The sequence below is a fragment of the Staurois parvus genome, unplaced genomic scaffold, assembly GCF_062004578.1.
Source record: "Staurois parvus isolate SC_StPar_1 unplaced genomic scaffold, SC_StPar_1.0 ptg000389l, whole genome shotgun sequence".
NCBI lineage: Eukaryota > Metazoa > Chordata > Amphibia > Anura > Ranidae > Staurois > Staurois parvus.
In genome coordinates this window covers 8428706-8454721 of record NW_028318185.1, presented here as the reverse complement: position 1 = coordinate 8454721, position 26016 = coordinate 8428706, and the positions used below count along the sequence as shown (strand labels likewise).

The 26016-nt window shown below is 40.4% G+C and overlaps 1 protein-coding gene across 3 annotated transcripts in view; it reads right to left on the bottom strand.

The window, feature by feature from the left end:
• The window catches only part of KHDRBS3 (KH RNA binding domain containing, signal transduction associated 3), a 234335-nt gene that overhangs the window by 44366 nt on the left and 163953 nt on the right, over nt 1-26016 (bottom strand). For 2 of the 3 annotated variants that reach the window (XM_089685953.1, XM_089685955.1), the window contains 4 exons: nt 24656-24738; nt 14484-14542; nt 9228-9371; nt 7768-7827 (listed from right to left, as the gene is read on the bottom strand). In XM_089685953.1, the coding sequence (XP_089542079.1) occupies nt 9280-9371; nt 14484-14542; nt 24656-24738 (234 nt within the window). In that variant the 3' untranslated portion in view covers nt 7768-7827; nt 9228-9279. Of the gene's footprint in view, nt 1-7767; nt 7828-8242; nt 9372-14483; nt 14543-24655; nt 24739-26016 lie in introns of all 3 variants that reach the window. The other variant, XM_089685954.1, reaches the window with a different exon arrangement.

Sequence of the window (26016 nt, the reverse complement as noted above, 5' to 3'; positions counted from 1 at the left end):
CATTGAAGGTCATCAATTTAATTATGCCCAGGCTAAGCATGTGCTGTGACCCTCAACATTCTGCTGATCTTTGCAATTATGATGGAAAACAAATCAGTAATCAAGAAGTAACCCCAACCATAGACTGTACAGTGAATTACACAAAATTATATAAAAGGAAGCACCTTAACCATTAGCCGCCCGGCCTATAGCCGTTTGGCGGTCGCAAAAATGGTTTAGCTTTCTGGGGTGTACGCCATTTGGCGTCCTCCCGCACATGCGCAGTTGCAGAGCCACGCAGCGGCGCGATCTGTCACCGGCCGTGTACCTCGGACACGGCCGATGACAGATCTGAGTACCGGCCCCCGTTGCAGGTACCATGTGACCTGCTGTGACCAATCACAGCAGGTCACATGACAGTTGTATACAATGGATGGCTTCATTCATGCCATCCATTGTATACTAGTGTCTAGCTGGGAATGGTCACAGCAGGTCACATGCACATGTCATGTGATTAGCTGTGGTCAAATCACAGCTAAGCACAAAAAAAAAAAAAAACCTGAATGAATCGATGTCATTCAGGTAAATGCTTGCTTATAGCAAAGTAATTCTTATACTGATCACTTCCCCAAAGTAGTACAATGTTACTATGGTAACATTGTACTACTTTGGTCATAGTAAAATATGAAAACAAAATCTTAAAAAAAATGTAATAAAAAATAAATAATAATAATAAAGAAATATATATATTTTTTTTTTTTCATACTGTCACCAGTCAGTGTCCCTGATCACCGCCATGCCAGTTATATGATGATGCTGTACTACACTGGTGACAGTATGTAAAAAAAAAAAAATAGTGAAAATAATGTTTTTAATTTTTTAATTTTCCTAAAAATTATGACAAAAAAAATACAACTTCAAAAAACTCGCCATGCCTCTTATGAAGTACGTCGGACTGTCTACTCTGCAAAAAGGGGTCATTTGGGGGATATCTGTACTGTTCTGACATTCTTGGACCTCAAGAAATTAGATTGGCTGTCAGTACTTCAGGATTGATCAATATTCAGATCTATATCATAGTTTGTGAACTCTATAACTTTCCTACAAACTAAATAATACATCCTAATTTGGGTTATTTTCACCAAAGACATGTAGCAGAATACATCTCGGCCTAAATTTATGAAGAACAATTATTTATTTGTAAACTTTTATAACAGAAACAAAGAAAAACGTGTTTTTTTTCACAATTTTTGGTCTTTTTTTGTTAATTTAGCAAAAAATAAAAACCCCAGTGGTGATTAATTACCACGAAAAGAAAGCTCTAGTTGTGTGAAGAAAATGATAAAATTTTCGTTTGGGTACAATGTTGTATGACCGCGCAATTGTCATTCAAAGTGTGAGAGCGCTGAATCCTGAAAACTGGCCTGGGCAGGAAGGTGTAAAATTGCCCGGTATTGAGATGGTTAAGGATCTCACTGTGGCTTATGGAAGCCATAATCAGCCCTATTCTAATGATTACATGCTTGATTAAAGAGACTTAAAGGGAAAAGTGACAGATTGTCTTAAAAGAACAACCCCTGATTATTAATACTCAAACTCACCACATTCCTCCACTGCTCTGCTCCTCGATCAAGGATGGGAGCTCAAACTCTGTGTAAGCTCCATGACGGATGATGTTGGAGCTTACACGGGGTTAAGGACATCCATTCTTTTTCCTTCTTTGACTGATGTTTGGATCTGATGACAGACCATGACCCATCACTGTATCATGGGAGGAAGGGGAGGTGGTCAAATGTACTGAATCAAATGGACCATGCAACACTGTACCCAAATTAATTTTTTACCATTTTTTTTGAGACAGATAAAGCTTTATTTTTTATTGAAAAAAAGTGTTTTTTTAATAACATTTTGCAAATAAATAATATTTCATCATAAATCTTGGCCAAAATTTATTCCGTTATCTTTTTAGTAAAAAAAAAAAATTCAAATTAGTTTATAACCAAAAATTATAATTTTTAAACATTTTTTTTACATTTTTATTTTTAATTTTTATATTTTTATTTTTTTTACATACTGTCATCCTAGCAGTAGTGTCACCATGGTGACACTGTACTACTTGTGGGGGGTGATGAAGATTTTTTTTTTTTTTTTTTTTTTTACACTGATTGCTTTTACACCCATATAGGATGTAAAAGCAATCATTTCTCTTCCTCTCTGTCTGCATTCTTGCACTCATTGAGAAGTACTGAGTGAGCTGTGATTGGTCACAGCTTGTCACATGGTACAAGGCTGTTGTGAATAGCCTTGTACCATGTGACCTCTGTGATCATTCACAGATTTCACACGTAGTAAGCAATGATGTCACAAGTGACATCTTGCTTACTACTTTGCATGTGATCGCTGATTGGCCAATCAGTGATCACATGATCGGGACCTCGTACAGAGGTCCCGTCTGACGATCGGTGTTCCACTGTGTCCGGAGGACACAGCGGGCTCCGGATCGCGGTGCTGCACGCTCCCGGGGAGCGCGCACAAGCAGGGTGCGGGGAGGCCGTTTATAAACAGCCACCTACAGTGCCACCGTCTGGCCGTTTATATGCAACGGCCGGTCAGGAAGTGGTTAAGAGCGGTAAGGTCCAACCAGGGGCGGTCTGACCATTTGGAAACTCGGGCACTGCCCGAGGGCCCGGGGTCAGTAGGGGGCCCCATGAGATGCCCCTGGTACCTTTTTCGTAGGCTTTTTTTGAGTTTGGGCAAGGACACAGGGGCCCCACGATCCCATATTGCCCGGGGGAGCCATGAGTTGTCAGTATGCCCATGGGTACAACTGATATCCATCAATTAAAATAAAGGTCGTGGGTGGGTTGAAAAGCTGACACTCTTTACATAAAAGCATAATATTCCATTTTTAAAAAATTAGCCCCAAACACGAAAGCCCTAATTGTTATCTTCATAGGAATCTGGATATATTGGAAGCACTTGCAAAACACAGAGAAAATGGAGATAGGCTAGAATAAGACGCTGCACTAAGGAAGAGCAGTATGGAAAAGAAATCCCGGGGCCTCAAACTATGTTTTGCACCAGGCAAAGGCCCCCAATGCCAGGTATATTGATATAACATGCTTGTTATTACAGAGGTTGAAAAAATGTGAATTTGTTTTTAAGATAAATAATTATTAGACATACAACTGTAACCATGTACTTCGTCAACATTACCCAACTCCTGTGCCCTCTTTCAAAGGGTTTGATATTGACAATCTGTCAGATTTTAATTTCATTGTCAGTATTTCGTTATGACATTATTTGAACAAAAAAGAAATGGTGTGTAAACTTTGACATTACTTACCTTTATGCATTAATGTTGCTCTATAAACAAACCATCTATGGAGGAATCTACCACCTTTGCAGGTCACAGGGAATGGAGGCAGAGAGACGGCGGAGTGGGGCAATTGAGCTAACTAATCCAATCAGTGGATTTGGCTGTATTCACAGATATTCAGTTAGTTTATTTCCTAAATGAAAATCACTAATTATAAACCATGACGCCAACCTCATAATCGGCAACTTACCCCTCTGGTGATAATGAACATTAAAAGTTAAACTTTCACTTATATACAAAACTCCCTTCAAGGAAGTGAATGTACCTGTATTAGAGCGCTGACAGTTTAGTAACAGTCCTGAAAAAAAATGTTTTATTGCAATGTATAATATAAAGCACTGAACTGTGTTATCACTAAGGATAGAAACCATGTCATTTCTGTCCTAAGGGACTAAACAAATCTGCATTTTTTTTTTTACGTACTCAAGGAAACAATTTCAGACATGCAACTGAATGACCAATATATAAGTAAATAAATATAATGGTGCCTATGGAAAGAGTAAAAAATGTGGGTCACTAACTGATATACCAGCTGCAAAATCCACCATAAATTAATAAAGTGTAAAAAACAACACCAAAATATTTTGCGCTAGTAAATAAATAAATGTTGCAAAAAACAATTATACCTGTGTACATAAAAATAAAAATATTATCAATGTGAGTAATGAATATAAATACATAATTGAAAAAATTATATATGTAAAAGTGTCCAAAAAAAGTCCAAATTAAGATGTGTAATACAAGTCCAAAGAAAAGTGCACAAAAATGTGACAATCCACCACCAAAAGCACTAAATAAACTCACCAGAGCTATAAAAAACTGAAGCATATATTGCTCTGGGGGCGATGGTATTAGCAGACACCAGCGTTAACAGCATATAGGAAACACAATAGAACGAACCATCCGCCCCGTGAGGACGTCGATGACGAAACGCGTAGGACGGGGCTTGATTGATGTGACCTCATTACGTTTCCCAGCGATCTACTGTGCATGTGCTGAGTGGCTGGGTTCCTTCTATTGTGTTTACAATATGCTGTTAACGCTGGTGTCGGCTGGGACACCTTTTGAGTTAAGTGCAATGAGTGCATAATAAATGAAGCTGTTTTTAAGAATACTGCACTATGAAGTTTTTGTTATTTCTTCCGAGTGTCTGGCATTACCCCTTTGGATACGAATAAGGTTATCTCTTGGAGAAGTGGATTTCCTCAGTGGTATTTAATTACAGAGCATTTCTTCTTTTAAATTGGTCTGCTTGGAGCTGGGTTCTGCAGAATATTACTTCCTGAAGACACATCCATGAGTGGTTCATTACTCTGCTAAAACCATCGCCCAAAGAGCAATATATGCATCAGTTTTTTATAGCTCTGGTGAGTTTATTTAGTGCTTTTGGTGGTGGATTGTCACATTTTTGTGCACTTTTCTTTGGACTTGTATTACACATCTTAATTTGGACTTTTTTTGGACACTTTTATATATATAATTTTTTCAATTATGTATTTATATTCATTACTCACATTGATAATATTTTTATTTTTATGTTCACAGGTATAATTGTTTTTTGCAACATTTATTTATTTACTAGCGCAAAATATTTTTGTGTTGTAATTGAATGACCAAGACTACTTTTCCAAATCAAAGTTGTGTCGTGTCCTCTCATGCACTCACACTAGAGTTTTCAATGGCAGACAGCAGGATCCAACAGTTGCCATAGCCAAGAGCTCTGTACAACAAGTACCTAGGATCAGAAGGTTCCCCAAGTGCACTGAAAACAATATAACTCACTTATGACCTCTAAGTTGTAGGAATTCAGATCTCTTTGCTGTTTTGAGAATCCCTCAATTCAGAAATCCAGATAGTCATGGTTACTAAATTGTATGTTTCTTTGTACACTGAAAAAAAAACCCTCTACTATTTACGTGCAAATTTACTATTGGTAAGTCTCCAGTGCACCCTCTAACCTAGTGGACTCCACAGGCAAATACAATCTTTCCAGGTCCGAAGTCAAAAGAGGGTGGGGTGGTTGCAGAGCATTGGATTCAAAGCTTGAGTTGGATACTATGGATGACTTTCATGGTTCACAGGCTCCAGGGATGCTTTGGAGACTAAAACTGGCCATACATTTTTTTTATTTGTTCAACCAGCCAGTTCCCCCATCCACACATTTGAGGGGGATGGGGGAATCCATCTTGATGTGGTATTGTATTCTTACAGTGGGAAGCCTTTCCTACCATCAGAATACAATGATCAGTATTGATGGCTATAGCTGGCTGCATGGATTGTTTGGAAAATACCTGACAGGCTGGTTGTACATAAGTCGATTGATAGATGGACTTGTGTACAACCAGCTAGCCCAGGGGTAGGCAACCTGTGGCTCACTGAATGAGGAAAGAAAAAACAGAGGGCGCACAGGCCTAGTACATTACCATAAAAAATGTTTAATAAAAAATAAAGTAGGTGTTGTACTCACAAACGACAATATAGTCAAGGCACATCATAAAGTACAGCTGGGTCAACACCGCGCTGAGTAACAGTCTGCAATAGGGAGTATAGACATCCAAAAGGCTGACGCGTTTCGAGGACTCGGCTCTTCCTCAGAGCCCTGTGGCAACCTGTGGCTCACTAGCTGTTGTGGAACTACATTTCCCATGAGGCATTGCAAAGATTACAAAACTGACAGTTACAGCTATGACTTGCAGAGGCATGATGGAACGTGTAGTCCTGCAGCTCTCAGGTTGCCTACCCCTGAGCTAGCCCATACAGTACATGGTGAAATATTCAGCTGGTCTCTGCTGATCTGGCTGAATTTTGAACAATGTGTGGCCAGGTTAAGGGGATGTTTTACTAAAGGCAAATAGGAAATGCACTTTGCAACAGAATTGTCCCAAGAGCTAATGTGGTGACATTTCACTTTGCAAAGAATACTCAATCATATGTGGGCAGCACAGTGGCTAAATGGTTAGCAGTCCCGCCTGGCAGTACTAGGGTCATTGGTTCAAATCCCAGCCATGGCGCCACCTGCCTGGAGTTTGCATGTTCTCCCTGTGCCTGTGTGGGTTTCCTCTGGGTACTCCAGTTTCCTCCCACACTCCAAAAGACATGCTGATAGGTTAATTGGATCCTGTCTAAATTTTCCCTAGTATGTGTATGTATGAATGTGAGTTAGGGACCTTAGATTGTATGCTCCTTGAGGGTTAGGGACTGATGTGAATGTACAATATATATGTGTAAAGCGATGCGTAAAGTGACAGCGCTATATAAGTACCTGAAATAAATAAATATGTAAAGAAAAAAAAAACATTAACTAATGACAGCACAAACCTTCTAATTCACTTCTTGGTTATCTCTCGCCTGGACTACTGCAACTCCCTCCACACTGGAGCATCTTTCAATGGGCCATCCCCCCTTCAGTCCATCATAAATGCTGCTGCCAGTTGCATCCACCTTACTAATCATTCAATGTCTGCTACCCCTCTCTGCCATTCCCTCCACTGGCTTCCGCTCACCCAACAAATTAAATTGAAAATACTAACAACAGCTTACAAAGCAATCCACAACTCTGCCCCAACTACATCGCTAACCTAGTCCCAAAATACCAACCAACCTGCAAATCGTTTTCTTCGTTCCTCCCAAGATTTCCCTGCTCTCTAGCTCCCTGGTCACCTCCTCCCATACAAAAAGTATATAAAGGCCCTATTTAGATGCCTGCTTTTAGATCCTTTTGTCAATGTATTAGACTGGTAAAAATTAAGAAATCAATGAAAACCAAAACCGGAGGAACAAATAATGCAACAACTTGCAGAATGGCTCCTGGCAGCATTGTCTGACAAGATTATCCCTTTGAGGACCGTAAGATTTTGGAACGCCAAAAGAATCAATTTTTTTGTTTTTAAAGTTCGTACACTTCAGTTACTGTAACTAAGCCATTTCATGAAATAATTGGCAAAAAGCTAGATCCATTTGTTGTTTGTTGATAAGAACTAATATTTTGACTCAAACCAAAAAAAAAAAAAAGTTCTTAATCAGATGATACACGCAATTAAAAACATGGGACAAATACGTCCCTTGGTCCTCAAAGGGGTAAGGTGTCATAAAACAGCCTGGGCCCCTAACTTAAAAAATTCTACCAGGGATAATAAGATATCAAGTGTGGGACTTAGTGGAACTGGCAGTAAAGCTAAAGGTGCCGAGGAAAATGCAGAAGCAAACTTGAGAACTGTCTTTGGTCCCTTTCTCCCAGCTTTATTTAAAAATCCAGAAAAAAGCACTAAGATTATGATTCAACCCAACTTTGTGAAATTCGGCCTCAATTAATGCAATTGAAAAATTGGTATAAATTATACTGGTAGGTATTCTTTAAAAGTTTGGTCATAAGCACATTGATGGACATCTATTATGAAAAGAACACTTACCAAAAATTTAAATGTTCATTGTTTTCCGTCCTGTTCTTCAGCAAGTGTTTTACCTGCTTCCTGGCAAGAAAAGATATTGATTACAAAATACATTAGAACAACATAACACACCTTAATGAAATCAGTTATAAAATAAGACTTACGAAACTAAGGGAAAGTACAGAATTAACAGCGTTAGATCATAACTTTAAATTCTGTTGATTACTGAGGTTTAGGGACAAAAGCCTGTCAAACAGCTAGTTATGAAATTTTACAGATTATTTTTTTTAAAATAGAGCACCGAGGCTTTTTAAGCGATTAATGAAAAATTAATGTTTAACATGAGAATTTAGGGGCCTTAAATTAAAAAGAAAAAAAAAGAAAAAGAAAAGAAAAAGAAAAAAAAAAAAGTAACTAATTTGAATTCCACCTGTTTTTATCGGTTATATATTAAAGAGAAATTAATGAATATTAAAATTTTATTTGATTTATTTACCTTTGCAAATGAAGATCGTTTTAAGGGTTACGCATCCTCTGCCACGGATGAAAGCGACCTCAATTAGTCAAGTCAGAGAGTCTTTTAAGCTTTGTGCTATTTGTTCCCATCATGGTTCGAAGTTCTCATTTAGGAACCAAAATTCTTTTAAATTCCAAAGTTGCACTAGTGAAAAAATGCTCAACAAAATCAAAACTAGTCACATTTTTTCCAGAAAACTCAGACTCTAGTTTAAAACCATTTTAAATACATTATTTTTTTTTCTGCATAGTTTTAATGTGGAATTTAAGCAAATCAATACCATTTGAGTCCTTTAGACAAGCATTTAAATCCTACCATCATATAGTCAAAGTATATTTAGTTTTTATACCAAATTTTAAGACAAACCATGGAGTGTTTGTCAACCATTTATATGTATCAGCGTTAGATTTTTTTTTTTTTTTTCTGTTTACCGCTATTTATAACTTTTTTAAAGACAAATCATAAAATTACTATTTCACACACACTTTTTCTTTCAAAAGTTTATTAGTATTAAGCAACAGTAAATTTTGCTCAACACTACAGTACATTTCAAGACTTATTACAAAAAGATACGACATTATTTGCAATTGTGATTTTTCGTTTGTTTTTGTCATTTATGCAGATTTACAAGAAAAAAAAGTAACAAACTGTTAAAATAAAGCGGCATTAATGTTTCTCAGGAAACCCTTTAAAATAAAAAAAAGGTTACGCTTATATTAAAGAATGGATTAACATGTTTAGTCAATCTAACTGGTTTAACACTAGTTAATAGTTAAGTCATCCTTTTGACCACCTATTTTCAAATACAGACTAGATAACAAGGTTGGTTTACAATGTTTTTGTTCATTTGTTTTTTTTTTTTTTTCAATGATAAAAAGAAAAAAATTGGTTTAGTTTCAGTCCATCCATTCAGGTTTAGAACGGTTTTAATAAAAAGGGAATGAGCTTTCGTAGAAAAAATTACTTTGAACAGTAAACAGGGCTGGAGAAGGTTTAATTCACGTCAGACTGTACAATCAGTATCTTGCATATGGTTGATCTCTGTAGGCTCCTTTTGTGGCTCTTGAAGAAGCGACTTTATGTCTGTTGTTTGCCCAATCTTCTTGCCCTGGTGAACACAATTAATTGTTTTACCAATTTCTGGTTGGAGTTAAACATATTCACTTTTAAACAATTCTGTTTTAATATAAAAATACAGAAAACTTCCTAAATGGGAAAAATAAAAAGCCTTCTTTGGCCCTCTAAGCATTTTGGTGGCAATGGAGGGAAGCGAAGCAGGACAGAAAGGAGATTGAGTAGAGTAGGTATAACAAGCACTTACATTTTTGCCCTCCTCTAGATCAACTGCGGGTGAAGGATTCTAATTTTTTTTTTTTTTAATGGTTGAACTGGATGGACTTTTGTCTTTTTTCATCCAGACTAACTATGTAACTATGAATCAACATTAACTATTTTTATTTTTTATACTGCTAGCATTAGTAAATATATAGGAAGGTACAGTATATTATATCTGCTTATTTTAAACTTTTTTTTTTTTTAATTTCTTCAGTTGCTTCCTGGTTTCTGGCCTAAGCCAAAATTAAATCATACATCCCAGGAGTCTTAATGGGATTTATTTTCTTTTATCTGGAGGAGGGGAGGAGGGACCTTCTCATCTAAGTACACCCTCTTGCCTTCAAGCCTGAGCTAAGGGCAAATGGATTACAGGAGTAAATGTTACATGAATCATCTGCCTGTACTCAAGATGGTCGTGGCGAGAAATGCTAGGGCAGTGCTTTTCAAAGTGTTTTCTAAATAAAGAAATGTATGGAGACAGATAGGTGAGTTGGCTTTGAATCAGGGGCAGACTGACCATTTGGAAACTCAGGCACTGCCCGAGGGCCCGGGGTCAGTAGGGGGCCCCATGAGATGCCCCTGGTACCTTTTTCATAGGCTTTTTTGAGTTTGGGTAAGGACACAGGGGCTCCATGATCCCCTATTGCCCGAGGGCCCCATGAATTGTCAGTCCGCCCCTGCTTTGAATATTAAAAATATTCGGTTTGTGGTGCTCAAATACAGTTAAGTTTTGCTTCAAGATAGGGGCCAAATTTATCCTAATAAGAGATGTAGTTACACAATAGAAAAAAGACTAGAGTATTTTTATCAATAAATGAATATACTTTACTCAAGTTGTATATTTAGTAACTGATTTAATGTATGATAGAATTGGCACTTAAATCACAATCGTTCATGCAGTTCAAAAAAACACTTTCTAAGATATTCTAAAAAAAATGGCTTTAAACCGGCTTCCAATACACCTTTGTATATTTCATATGAAATCTATAAACTGCCTATGGCTTATACCTTCAAAAGCTATTTCCAATGCACCACAAAACTCCTAAATCCTTGGGAGCGCTCATATGCAAATTATTGCATTTCACCATTTTGAGAACTGCTTCTTCCTTTGCATTTCTACAGGCTATTACAACTGCCAATCATATCAAAGGGTTGATAGGAAGGTGGAGGGCAAAGAGGGCCAGCCCCTGACACTTAAACTACTAGTAGTAATGTGTTGACATTTTCATAACAGTGTGCCACGGAATTTGATGGCATAGATGTTCTTGAGATGCCTTCAGAGACAACAGCAAACACCACCTCTGCCTGTATTTGATTGCTAGGCTTATTACAAGTTTTCAGATGTGACAGGTTTACTTATTAAGCCATACAACAGTTGGAAGCCAAAGTTAATAGAAGAGATAAACAGGATTCAAGTAGACCAAAAACATCAGTTTGACATGTTTGAATTAGGGAGATGAACACAGACACAAGGCACAAGATATATTTTCACAAACAAACTATTATTAAAAACAGGAAACTGGAAATCCTCATCTCACTTATTTGTGTGTAATTGTAAGCTTGTTAGTTCAGGATGTTCTTCAATCTAGGTAATCTTTAACATCAGGCAACAAAAGGGTTCATAAAATCTGAGCATGTTAAGAGATCTCACCATGTCCACATTTTCTATTTACACCTTTAAAGCTGAAATGGACATTGATCAATAGAGTGCAATAGAGTGCATCTGAACATGTACTTTGGGCCTGAGATCTAACCTGGTCAAAAATGTGGTCCATGGAGAGATTGAGAAAGGATTAGAAACTCATCCAGACTCATCCACCTCACTAAGCGCTCCACATCTGCCTCCCCCCTCTGCCAATCCCTTCATTGGCTCCCGATTGCCCAACGCATCAAGTTCAAGCTGCTAACCCTGACCTACAAGGCCACTCACAATGCCGCCCCGAACTACATAACTGACCTGATACCCAGATACTACCCTACCCGTGCCCTCCGCTCCTCACAGGACCTCCTGCTCTCTAGCTCCCTGGTCTCCTCCTCCCACGCCCAATTGCAGGACTTCTCTAGGACCTCCCCCATCCTCTGGAACTCCCTACCCCAATCCATCAGAATGTCACCTACCCTCCTCACCTTCAGGCACACCCTGAAAACCCTCCTCTTCAGGGAAGCCTACCCCAACCTCACCTAACACCCGACCTCACCTAACAATTAACCTCCTCCACTCCACCCACTACTCCATCCCCCACAGCCATCTCCTCCTGTGCCACCTTCCCCTCCCTCCTAGATTGTAAGTTTGAAAGAGCAGGGCCCTCGAACCCCTCGTGTAGTGTATTGTTACTGTCTTGTCTCATGTTATGTCCCCCTGCTACTGTACAGCGCTGAGTATACCCTTTGGCACTATATAAATACTGTATAATAATAATAATAATAATTTGCTTTTTAGCACTGTTTGAAGGTTACACAGATGCAACCTCATGTCCTATCCCATTGAAGGCGGTCACCAGAACAAAAGGTGAGGGGAATTTTTCCACACCTGGTGACACCTTTTCTGGTTCTCTACACTTTGCCTAATTTTGAGAAATTACCAGGCTGGAACGTGAAGGAAAATTTCCCTACTGCAGGCCTTTCCCAGTCTATGAAATCTAGGTAATCTTTAACATCAGGCAACAAAAAGGTTCATAAAATCTGAGCATGTTAAGAGATCTCACCATGTCCACATTTTCTATTTACACCTTTAAAGCTGAAATGGACATTAATCAATAGAGTGCATATGAACATATACCTTGGGCCTTAGATCTAACCTGGTCAAAAATGTGGCCCATGGATAGATTGAGAAAGGATTAGAAACTCCTTTTGCTTTTTTAGCAGTTTGAAGGTTACACAGATGCAACCTCATGTTCCATCCCATTGAAGGCTGTCACCAGAACAAAAAGGTGAGGGCAGTTTTCCACACCTGGTGACACTTTTTCTGGTTCTCTAAACTTTGCCTAATTTCTAGAAATTACCAGGCTGGAAAGTGAAGGAACATTTTCCAAGTACAGGCAAGGGTTCTTAGCCTTTCCCAGTCTATGAAATCTAGGTAATCTTTAATTTTAGGCAACAAAAGGGTTCATAAAATCTGAGCATGTTAAGAGATATCACCATGTCCAAATTTTCTGTTTACACCTTTAAAGCTGAAATGGACATTAATCAATAGAGTGCATATGAACATATACCTTGGGCCTGAGATCTAACCTGGTCGAAAATGTGGCCCATGGATAGATTGAGAAAGGATTAGAAACTCCTTTTGCTTTTTTAGCACTGTTTGAAGGTTACACAGATGCAACCTCATGTTCCATCCCATTGAAGGTTGTCACCAGAACAAAAAGGTGAGTGCAGTTTTCCACACCTGGTGACACTTTTTCTGGTTCTCTAAACTTTGCCTGATTTTGAGAAAGTACCAGGCTGGAAAGTGAAGGAAAATTTTCCAAGTGCAGGCAAGGGTTCTTAGCCTTTCCCAGTCTATGAAAAAAAATGGTTGGGGTTTATAGTCACTATCACTGCATGGTGAATGAATTTCAGCTAAAATAAGTAGAGTAGCAGTCAGCAATATGGTGATTTTGTATTACTCAGCACAAATATTATAAGGTTTACTAAACTCATAACATGGCCACCTTGTCTCACAAGCAGATCTCTCATACATACTGACAAGAGATCGGAGATCTGCACATTGTCCTTAAGATTGTTGTACTGCTGCACCCTTTACAGTTTTTTAGTCAGATTCCAGTGACATTACCCCCTTGTTTTGGAGCTATGAATAATACCCTCAATAATTGTAACTTTTCCAAGTTATTCGAACTGGAACTCTTCTACGTGAGGGTCATTCAGTTTGTGGCCTTTTTGCTATGTGGATTCGAGTCAGTTTATCACTGAGCATCAGGGTTATGAAGAAGAGGTTCCTCTTTATCAAGGAGTGGTAAGTGCCTCTTCATCAAGAGGTGGTATACACTCACTGAAATGTACTATAGGGAATCAGCCTCACATGGGAGATATTCATCTGCATAGACCAGTTTTATTGGGCACAAAACGGCAGGCTGGGTGGATGCCAAATACCATGGCTCATCCACGGTACCATGAGAGCCCTCAAATGGGAGCTTTGTACATATACCAAAGCAGCCCTTAAAGTGCAAAGACAGCCACATTTTTTTTTTAGATTTGGATAGAGTTGAGAGGGACTAGGACTCATGTCAGGTTTTACTGCACTCCGTGCCCCTATAGGGGATATTCTCTATTTGCATTGGTGACCATTATCACTGAGAGTGAAAGTTAAAGATAACCCCAAATTTTGAGTTGCCACCAGAACAGTAATACAGGGGAAATCTCTCAAATATTTCAGTGGGTACACTAATTTTGGTGTCAACTGTCTAAGAGGGGAGTTCCCTTACTTTGGAGACATGTTACTGTTGTGACTAAGGGACAGGAAGTGAAGGGAAATCTCCCCATCAGGAGCTCTCAGGAGAAAAAGTATGGGGGAATTCATAAATTTGCCTAATCTTAGCAGGTGCCATTTAAAGTAACATGAATAAATGTATTTAGAAGCAAATTATCTCCAAATTTCTTTAATACGTAGCTGTGTTAAAAACACTCTTATGAAGTAAATGCCTTAGCCACTTGATGGATAAAATATAATTACAAGCCGTTCACAGCTTACAGTCCTGTCAAACTGCACAAAAGTCATGTAAAATATGAAATTGCTAGAAATTAAAAAATAAATTATAACTGGTAAATGCTTCAATAACATATGTACAATAGTCTGTAGATTTAAGCTACTGTAGTCTATCTAATATAACATATCGGGTAAAATCATTACCTGCTTTTTAAATTATACACTAAATAATAAAAGACTCACCGTATGAGTCATATGATTCCTCACCAATTCCATGTCCGTATTCATAATAATCTCCAGAACTGTAAGAAAGGAAAAAGGCATTCAGACGAGCAACAGTCATTTTTTATAGGTTTGGTCACATCAAGAAGATGACATATTTTTGATGTATGTACAGTTTGTGTCTCCAGCCAGAGGAACAATATAGTTCAAATGCTTTAGACCAAATTCTTATATCCATCTGGCATGTGCACTATAACGAAGTTTACTGACAACTGACTATCAAATCTATTACATCTCCAAATGAGTTCAGGTTTTTCCATTGAGGGGTACTGTTGATGCCACAGCATACAAAGATATTTTAGACAATTGCGCACCTCCAAACTTTTGGGGAAGGCCCTTTTCTGTTCCAGCATGACTGTGCCCCTGTGTACAAAGCCAGCTCCATTAGGACATGGTTTAATGAGTTTGGTATGGAGGAACTCAAAGAACCCCTACCTTAACCCTACTAAACATTTTTTGGGATAGGGTTATACTCTGAGTATTTGACCTCCCAAATGTTCTGTCAGCTGAAAAAACACAAAAACCTACAGTCATACCCTAAAATCTTAAAGAATGCCTTCCCAGAAGAATGGAGGCCATTAGAGATGTAAGAAAGGGGGTCAACTCCATATTAATATCTACTGTTTTGGAATGGGATGCTCACCAAGCTCATATAGGTGTGATGGCCAGGTGTCTACAAGTCCGTACCACATTAATTTTTTTGCCTTCAGCCCCCATAATGCAGCCTTGAGTGTTACATTTTCCTTACTATTTGTTTCAATTAATACTTACTACTTTTAACAAATGGTGTTAAAAGTATTACATTTTTTTTCCTTTAGAAAGCAGCCACAGTTGGAGTATAAAAATCTGTCCCCTGCCAACATGCTGCAAAGAAGGACCTTGTTCTCTGTAAAGAAGCAGTGGTCCCTCTACAGAGGCCGGACCAGGGGCGGACTGACCATTCAAGCACTCTGACACTGCCTGAGGGCCCGGGGTCAGTAGGGGGCACTACGTACGTTGCATACACCTGAACCCTACAGTATATACATTGCATACACCTGACCCCTACACTCTGTATTACCCATTCCTGACCTCTGCAAATAATACACTTCCTGTCCTTGGGTGGCTATGTTCACTCTTCCACTGTATCTATGGAAGAAGCCTTGGTTGTCACTCACACTTCTATTTTGACTACGACACATAGGTCTTATTTTATTTATCTGTATTATGTGAGAGGGAGGAATGAGTAGTCTACAAAAGACAGCTTGGAAGCAGGGCGGACTGACCATTCGAGCACTCTGGCACTGCCTGAGGGCCCGGGGTCAGTAGGGGGCACTACGTACGTTGCATACACCTGAACCCTACAGTATATACATTGCATACACCTGACCCCTACACTCTGAATTACCCATTCCTGACCTCTGCAAATAACACACTTCCTGTCCTTGGGTGGCTATGTTCACTCTTCCACTGTATCTATGGAAGAAGCCATGGTTGTCACTCACACTTCTATTTTGACTACGACACATAGGTCTTATTTTATTTATCTATATTATGTGAGAGGGAGGAATGAGTAGTCTACAAAAGACAGCTTGGAAGCAGGGCGGACTGACCATTCGGGCACTACCCGAGGGCCCGGGGTCAGTAGGGGGCCCCATAAAATGCCCCTGGTACCTTTTATAGGCTTTTTTGGGTGTGCTTTGAGTGTGGGCAAGGACACAGGGGCCCCATGATCCCCTATTGCCTGGGGGCCCCATGAGTTGTCAGTCTGCTCCTGGGCTGGACACACTCCCTGATAAATCAGAGCTAAAGCTCTCCAGTCAGCAGGGAGCATTAGATTGACCAAATGTAGTGCAGTAGCTCTGACTCACCAGGGGAATGTTGGACCTCTGTAGAGAAACCACTGCTTTCACACAGACAGAAAGGGTTCTTCTATGGAGTCTGAAAACGTTGACACCTTTTGTTTTGATGCATTGGTAATATATTTAGCCAATTTAGATGGTTCAATTGGGATTTAATAGTAACTACAGAAATGTAATTAATTTCAACTCTGTAAAACTTGAAACTTCCTCCTTGCAGGGGTTGTGTTTGCATTGCAAGACTTAACTGCTTGTTTAGGTCCAGGGGCACAGAAAAGAAGATTTACTTACTATATCCTTTGCTACTCTATGTTTCTAAACTAATCCCTGCAGCAGTCCCCCCCTCCAAAGTTCCAGCGGTCTAAGGTCTTGATGTCATCAAGACCCATGTATGTCCAAGCATTGCACTAGATGTTATGATGCTGAGGGACATTCCACCACCAGAAAGGAGCAGAGGATCAAGTAAGCAGGTTTCCTTTCTGCTAGACCTAAATGAGCCATTAACCCTTGCAGTGTGGGTGCAGCCCCACTGCAAAGAGGAATTTTCTGATATTCTGGAGTTGGTCTTTAATAATTAATCAATAGAATATAAAAAAATATACTTTTGATGAATTTTAGAATAAGTAGTTTGACAACAGTTATATTACAAGACAATAACGGAGCTTTATTAGAAAAGAGAAATAATCTGGCATCATGACTGTCTACACTCTTTAGAAATAGCAAAACGCAAACATCATTATCACAGAGATGATCGGAGTAACTGCTGGCCCATTTTGTTGCGTACAACCTCGTAGCATATAACCTACATCTGCTTACAGGACTTCAGCCCTGACAGGTTAACATGGCAGCATCTGTCAAGTCCTAGAATGGCCCATTATAAGTGTCTCTGTAGCCATTTCACTGCCATTAAGCAGATGGCAATGCTAAATCTAAATGATGTACTGCAGCTCTCCAATGGGCCTCACATTTTTATAGTCATTTTTCAAGCCATTGGGCATAAATCTTTCAGAGAACATAAACCGATTAATAGACAAACATTTCTGTTGTGTTACATTGGTCCATACGGTCTTCACAAATGGGATGTGTATCAGAAGATGGCCGTATGTTGAACTTTGTGGGTAATGTCTTGAACAGAGTGATTTACAGCATCCTAAAATCAGTCTAATGCATAACACTGAATTGTTTACCAAAATTTGAAAGCTACTGGCCTTTAAAGAATATACAGTATGCCAACAACAATGTTGAAAAGCTGTCTCTATATGCCCAATGTGGGGATCAATTTGAAGACTTCTGTCACGAACACTGATGGCAACCTCTAGTGGCCCACTGGCCGGAGTCCCCCAGGGCGCGGAGTCTAAGCCCAGGTCTGCTGGTTCACCAGAGCCCCTGATGGTGGGGATGGACTTGAAGCAGACCAGGACCAGGTCGCGACCCCTGAGTGACACCAACCGTGGTAAAGGCAACCGCCAATGGTGTGTAGCGGGTAGGAGCCAGATGTGAAGAGGTGTGACGTGGTCAGGCAAGCCGGGTAGGTAACAGCGAGGCAGACGGTACAGATCGGTAGACAAAGAGTAATCGGGTCACAAGCCGGGTTCGGTAACAGGAGGTCAGACAAAAGGAGCAGGCAGAGGATGGTCAGGGCGAGCCAAAGGTCAGGGCAGGAGAAGACAGCGGTATCAGGTCCAGGCAGGGTCAGCAACAAGGCAATCAGCATACAGGAAGAGCAGGAACACAGGAACAGGGAGAAGACCATCAGGCAACTTGTGTCTGTGCAGAGCTGGTTTAAGTAGCCCGCCCAGTGCTGACAGGCGCGCCTGGGTCCTAGTGCCTTCCCAGCGCCGTCATAGGTGACAGGCGCGCCTGGGTCCTAGTGCCCGCCTGCCTGCATGTCTTGTCGAACACCTACGCATGTGCAGACTCATGCATCGCGGTGGTCCCTGACAACTACGAAAGGTACCTGAATTACCTGTATTAGTCTCCAAATCAATCCTTATGTGTCTCTGGATCCCTCGATGGATCTGAAGCACAGGCTGAACATGGAGACTTGACTTCTTTCAAAGATGAAGCTTAGCTCCAAGAAAGAAGTTAAATATAGAGGATGTATTACTTGTATAAGGCTTTCTAGCTAACAAAGTATGAGGCTGTACCAAAAGTAATGCAAAAGTGGGCATAATTGTTTATTAACATACATAGATTGTTCAAATTTCACATATTGGAAGAGTAACTCTAGCAACTATTCTTTGTAGTTTGATTGCAGGTAAATAATGTATTTAAGCAGAAGCAATTTTTTTTAATCATTACGTTCTTGACAAAGGAGGGGTGCGTGCTGTCCGACAACCACAGAAGCAATGTCATTGGTGACTCTTGTCAATGGTGTCATCACTGAAAATATTCTGTAGCTGTCTGTGGATGTGAGATAGCCTGCACTCCTCCTTCACCAAGAACCCAGTGCTTCTGCTTGGAATCCATTATCTACCTGCAATTAAAAAGTAGAAAAAGAGTTACTATAGAGGAAGAGTTACTCTACCAACATGTGAATTATTCCCACTTTTGCATTAGTTTTTATACATTTCTTGTGATTGTATTTCTGTCCCTCTAGTCCATATACACAGCCCCAGCACACAGCACAACCCTATCAATCAGATTAGAGGACCTGCTCTTTCTATCCTGAAGTTTTAGGTTTACTTACAGGTCCCCCCCCCCCACCCTGTGACTGGACAGTGAATAAAGAAGAAAAACACTAATTAGTTTATCTCTCTGTCACTCTCTTTCTCCTCCTAACAACATGCTTCTTCCAAAGAGGTACATTGAACCAGCTTCCTGTGCTATTTGTACCTCCTGCTCTTTGAGTTCTGCTGTCCAGGAGCTACAAGAGTATGATACCAAGTACTATTAAAATTGAATTTAAAAATGTAATAATGATTAGAAAGCTGCATTGATTCATGTCTTTCTTATTTGCCCAGAGTTCGGCTTTGAAGTGCATGTACTGCCAATTTTTGTTTTCTTTTTCAAATTTCGGAGAAAAGACTGAAGGATGAAAACCTCCATCCTTTTGTTTTATGCTATATGTGTATTGTTGGGAGATTTCCCTCACTTTGTATGCTACAGATACCAGAAGAAGTTAGAAGACATCTCTCAAAGTGAGGGGAATTCCTCTCATAGTTGTCACACAACAGGTCTGTCCACTGGAAATCTCCCTTCTATTCCTGTTCTGGTGAAAACCTTTAAATTGTGGATTACCCATTACATTTTGTCAATGGTTACCAGTATGAATAGAGATGCAAATTACCCCAACAGGGACAAAGGCAGTAATTACAATTTCATAGACCACCTAACCCTTTCTCACTCTATCCAAAACTAAGAAAAAAAAAAGTTTTGCCTTTACATACACTTTAAATCCTGCCCTTCCTCGTGAAAAGCCCCGTCCCTGCCAATCAACTGTCAATAGTCAGAACTTTGGTGGGTAGTGGAAATCCTGGTATTTCACAGACAAATGATAGAGTGGGATTTAGCACGAAAGATGGGACATGATCCTACTGGGGCAGAAGTCATGGCCTCGTGTATGGCTTGAGCATAAGGTCCAGGGGGACTCCAAAGGGGTCGACCTGAAGACATTCAGAATTGAGGATGATCTGCTATGCCCATGGAGTTGCTGTGTCCCCTTGCCATGAATGGACTGACTATACCTGCCAGCTCCAGTCAGCTTAACACATTGCCCATTTACAGACTACGGGCCTCAATGCCTGTGTGAATGAGGACTTAAACACTTAAAACTGAAGAAAACAATGCGGTAGTATGATGTGCACAACCCAAAACCGTTACTTCCGAAGTAAGCAGCCATTTAAAGATCAGCACAATCTTCAAAATAGACTATATTAAAAACAAAACAGCATTTAACCTAATTATATATATATATATATATATATATATATATAATTTTTTTATCATCCAATCATCAACATTATGACCACTCATAGGTAATGTAGGTGGGATATATTAGGCAGTCAACATTTTATCCCGGAAGTTAATTTGTTGAAAGTAGGAACAAATGGACAAGAGTAAGGAATTGAGCAACTCTGACAAGGGCTAAATTGTAATTGTTAGACGACTAGGTCAGAGCAAGTGCAAACCTACAGATCTTTATGGGATATTCCTGTTTTTCAGGGGTCAGGACCTACCAAAAGTGTTCCAAGGAAGGAAAACTGGTGAACTGGTGAAAGGGTTATGGGCAGCCAAGGCTCAATGACTCACATGACCGATCCAATAGAACAGCTACTGTAGCTCAAACTGCTGAAAACGTTCAGGCTGGATCCAATAGAAAGGTGTCAGAAAACAGGTTGTTGTGTTTAATAGCCTCAGACTGGTCAGGGTGCTTATACTGACCTGTGTCTACAACCAAAAGCACCTACAATGGGCACGTGGGCATCAGAGCTGGACAACAGAGCAATGGAAGAAAGTGACCTGGCCTGCTGAATTGATGACTGGTTTGAGGAACACAACATGCAAGTATTGACTTGACCTCCAAATTTTGAAGATGTCACGCCAATTGAACATCTATGGGTTGTTCTGGAAAGCAAGTTTGATCATTGGAGGCCCCACCTCACAACTTACACTTAAAGGATCTGCTATTGACTGCTAGGTGCCAGATACCTTCAGAGGTCTAGTGGAGTGCATGCCTCGATGGGTTATGGTGGATGGTAATAATGTAATGGCTATAAACACACAATTCTGAATCTTATTTAAATAATTAAATATAAATACATAATTAAAACTCAATTTTAGCATCAATCAATTGTGACAAATAAATTCTCTGAAATTAGAAAGTGTAAAAAAAAGTCCAAAAAAGTAACATACATAGATCTTCAACAACTCTTTTAACAAATCAAATGAGTCTTCATGTGTTTTAAAGAACCTTCCTGCATATTGTTGAGTGAGACAATGATCCTTCACCTTATAGCACTAGAATTGGTGCAGCTTTTGTTATAGAAGGTCAAAAAACAGAATGGGGGAAGATACAGAAGGATGTTTACGGTTCAAGTATCATTGTTACCACTTCAGGTTTTTTCTCACATACCAGAGGATTTTGTAACTCAATGGAAATAAACAGAAAACAAGCTGTTGCTTCAAAGAAAAAAAAAATTCATTTGGTTAAAAAAAATCAAGCTGGCTAATGATACACAGGGAGTGATTGCACCACTGGTAATGGTAGCTACACTTAAAAACGTAAAGTGTTACTAAACCCAGGACCCTGAATTCACTATATCCAGTTTCCCCGGACCCTGCATTCACTATATCTGGTCTCCCCAGACCCTGCAGTCACTATATCCGATCTCCCCAGACCCTGCAGTCACTATATCCGATCTCCCCGGACCCTGCATTCACTATATCTGGTCTCCCCGGACCCTGCATTCATTATATCTGGTCTCCCCAGACCCTGCAGTCACTATATCCGATCTCCCCGGACCCTGCATTCACTATATCCGATCTCCCCGGACCCTGCAGTCACTATATCCGATCTCCCCGGACTCTGCATTCACTATATCCGGTCTCCACGGACTTTGCATTCACTATATCCGGTCTCCCCGGACCCTGCATTCACTATATCTGGTCTCCCCGGACCCTGCAGTCACTATATCCGGTCTCCCCGGACCCTGCAGTCACTATATCTGATCTCCCCGGACCCTGCATTCACTATATCTGGTCTCCCCGGACCCTGCAGTCACTATATCTGGTCTCCCCGGACCCTGCATTCACTATATCCGGTCTCCCCAGACTCTGCATTCACTATATCCAGTCTCCCCGGACCCCGCATTCACTATATCCGGTCTCCCCGGACCCCGCATTCACTATATCCGGTCTCCCCGGACCCTGCATTCACTATATCCGGTCTCCCCGGACCCTGCATTCACTATATCTGGTCTCCGTGGACCCTGCATTCACTATATCTGGTCTCCCCGGACCCTGCATTCACTATATCCGGTCTCCCCGGACCCTGCAGTCACTATATCCGGTCTCCCCGGACCCTGCAGTCACTATATCTGGGCTCCCCAGGCCCTGAATTCACTATATCCGGTCTCCCCAGACCCTGCGTTTACTATATCCAGTCTCCCCGGACCCTGCATTCACTATATCTGGTCTCCCCGGACCTTGCATTCACTATATCTGGTCTCCCACAGGACACAGAACATGAAAATGCAATTATTTAGTAACTGTAAACTACTAATTACATCTTCTCATCAGCAGTAAATCTTGTAGGAGGAGTTTTCATTCTCTTCTCAGTGTTCTATGAGACTACAGGACCCCAATCCTGTGAACAACACTTATTGGCCCTGTGCTGATCACAAGAAAAAAAAATTCTCTAGTAATACACACCAAACTGAGCATGTGCAGCTTGCCCTCAAGGCTGAGGGATGGATTAAGGACATTAGAAGGAGGGAGGATCAGAGAAGACAGGATCAAACATCCTTTTTACACAATGCAGAGGATTAACCCCTTAGGTTCCACAGTGAGTATAACAAGCATGCTTTACTGCATATACAGACTGATTGTACTGTTGTGGGTTTAGTAACACTTTAACTTCTTTAACAAAAGGGTCCATCGATTTTGGTAAGTTTCAGATGGAGATTGCTTTGTTAGAGGTCGATTTACTAAAGGCAAATAGACTGTTCACTTTGCGAGAGAAGTTGCACTTTGCAAGGGAATATTCCCCACAGCTTGGATAATGAGGGGAAAGAAAGACGGAAGGAAGGAAGAAAGGAAGAAAGGGAGGGAGGAAGGAAGAAAGGGAGGGAGGGAGGAAGGGAGGAAGGAAGGAAGGGAGGAAGGAAGGCTCTGCAGGTGTCCATTACCCAATCATGTGAGGAAGGAAGGAAGGCTCTGTAGAGGTGTCCATTACCCAATCATGTGCACAAGGAAGGAAGGAAGGAAGGGAGGGAGGAAGGGAGGAAAGAAGGAAGGAAGGAAGGAAGGAAGGAAGGAAGGAAGGCTCTGTAGGTGTCAATTACCCAATCATGTGCACAAGGAAGGAAGGGAGGGAGGGAGGGAGGGAGGGAGGGAGGGAGGGAGGAAAGAAGGAAAGAAGGAAGGAAGGAAGGAAGGAAGGAAGGAAGGAAGGCTCTGTAGGTGTCCATTACCCAATCATGTGCACAAGGAAGGAAGGGAGGGAGGGAGGAAGGAAGGAAGGGAGGGAGGGGGTATGGAAGGAAGGAAGTCTCTGTAGGTGTCCATTACCCAATCATGTGCACAAGGAAGGAAGGAAGGGAGGGAGGGAGGGAGGTAGGAAGGAAGGAAGGGAGGGAGGGAGGTAGGAAAGAAGGAAGGAAGGAAGGAAGGAAGGAAGGAAGGAAGGCTCTGTAGGTGTCCATTACCCAATCATGTGCACAAGGATGGAAGGGAGGGAGGGAGGAAGGAAGGAAGGGAGGGAGGGGGGATGGAAGGAAGGAAGGAAGGAAGGAAGGAAGGAAGGAAGGAAGGAAGGAAGGAAGGGAGGGAGGGGGGATGGAAGGAAGGAAGTCTCTGTAGGTGTCCATTACCCAATCATGTGCACAAGGAAGGAAGGAAGGGAGGGAGGGAGGGAGGTAGGAAAGAAGGAAGGAAGGAAGGAAGGAAGGAAGGGAGGAAGGAAGGAAGGAAGGAAGGGAGGGAGGATGGAAGGAAGGAACGAAGGAAAGAAGGAAGGAAGGAAGGAAGGAAGGACCGAAGGAACGAAGGAAAGAAGAAAGGAAGGAAGGCTCTGTAGTTGTCCATTACCCAATCATGTGCAACCATTTTTTTTTCTTTACACATGAATATTCTTTTCAAATCTGAAGTGTCATCATCATTACTAAGCTCTGAACACACTTCCCTTGCAAAGTACACTTTCCCTTGCACAGGATAGTCGCCTTTCTTTTTTACCCTTTCTTATTTCACATATTTTATTAATCACAGTTTATGGATGCTAACATTGAGTTTTTATGTGTTTTACATTTTACATATCGAGTAGAAATTTCTGAAACATAAGCTATATTAATATCTATATATTAATCACCTGCATTCTGCCTTACTAAAGCCGTTCTAATAAAAAAAAAAAAAAAAAACAACAACCAGAAAAAGAAGATTCTGTTTTCTTAAGGTGCAAAATTTGTTGCTTCAGTGAACGCCACACTTTAATTGCTAATATAAGTCCCCAGAGCACCTGGCCTATAAGGGAAAGTGCACAGGAAGCAGCTTTGAATCTGCTCTCATTACGCTAATGAATCTGTGCGCTAGGAATGAAATAGTTATGAGTAATAAGGGTGAGCAGCTGAGGTACCTTACCTCTGTACTTGAGAAGTGTAGTTGTCATCGTAAGACTCGTAACTTTGCTCATCATATGCCGTTCCATAGCCATCATCGTATTCCTGAAATAAGAAATAATGATTAAATAATTCAGTTTTCACCACTTCTTCTCTCACCCCTGTACGCCCCTTACTGTCCAGAGCAGTTTTCACATTTTTGCTATGGATCTGTTTATTCAGCAATAACTTTGTCAGTATTTAAAGGCCAAGTTCACTTTTTAACCACTTGCCCTCCAGAGAATTTAACCCCCTTCCTGATCAGGTAATTTTTTACGATACGGAGCTGCGTTACTTTAACGGACAATTGCACAGTCATGCAACTCTGCACCCAAATGAAATGTATGTCCTTTTTTTCACCATGAATAGAGCTTTCTTTTGGTGGTATTTGATCTCCTGTGCGGTTTTTAATTTTTGCGTAATAAACAAAAAATACTGACAAATAAAAAAAAAATATATATATATATTTTTGACTTTTTGCGATAAAACATATCCAGTACAAAAATTTTAAAAATCACATTTCAGCATAAATTTAAGCCCCTTTCACACGGGTGTTCCATTTTTTTTCATCACTTTAGTCATGTTTTTTCCCAAGCAAAAACGTATCAGTTTACATCCGTTTTTCATCAGTTTTTTCATTCTTTTTTCATCCATTTACATCCATTTTCCATCCGTTTTTCATTCATTTAAAACCATTTTACATCTATATTTCATTTATTTACATCTGTTTTTCATTCATTTACAACCATTTTACATCTGTATTTCATTCATTTACATCTGTTTTTCATCAGTTTTCCTCCATTTACATCAATTTTTCATCCATTTACATCCGTTTTTTGTCCGTTCCGTTTTTTTTTCTACAGATGAAAAATAGTGCTTTCTTCCATTCAAAAAAACAGATGTCAATGGATATGGACCAGGGGCGGACTGACAACTCATGGGGCCCCCGGGCAATAGGGGATTATGGGGCCCCTGTGTCCTTGCACACACCCAAAAAAGCCTATGAAAAAGCCAATAAAATGTACCAGGGGCATCACATGGGGCCCCCTACTGACCCAGGGCCCTCGGGCAGTGCCCGAGTGTTCGAATGGTCAGTCCACCCCTGATATGGACATTAACAGATGTAAACAGATGATCATCTGTTTACATCTGCTAGTCCATAGAGATACATGGGGATCCATTTTTCATCCGTAAATGGACAGATGAAAAGAAGACATACGGAACGCCTGTGTGAAAGAGGCTTTATGCCAAAATGTATTCTGCTACATGTCTTTGCTAAAAAAAAATCCCAATAGATGTAAATGGTTTATATGAAAATTATAGCATCTACAAATGGCGGTATAG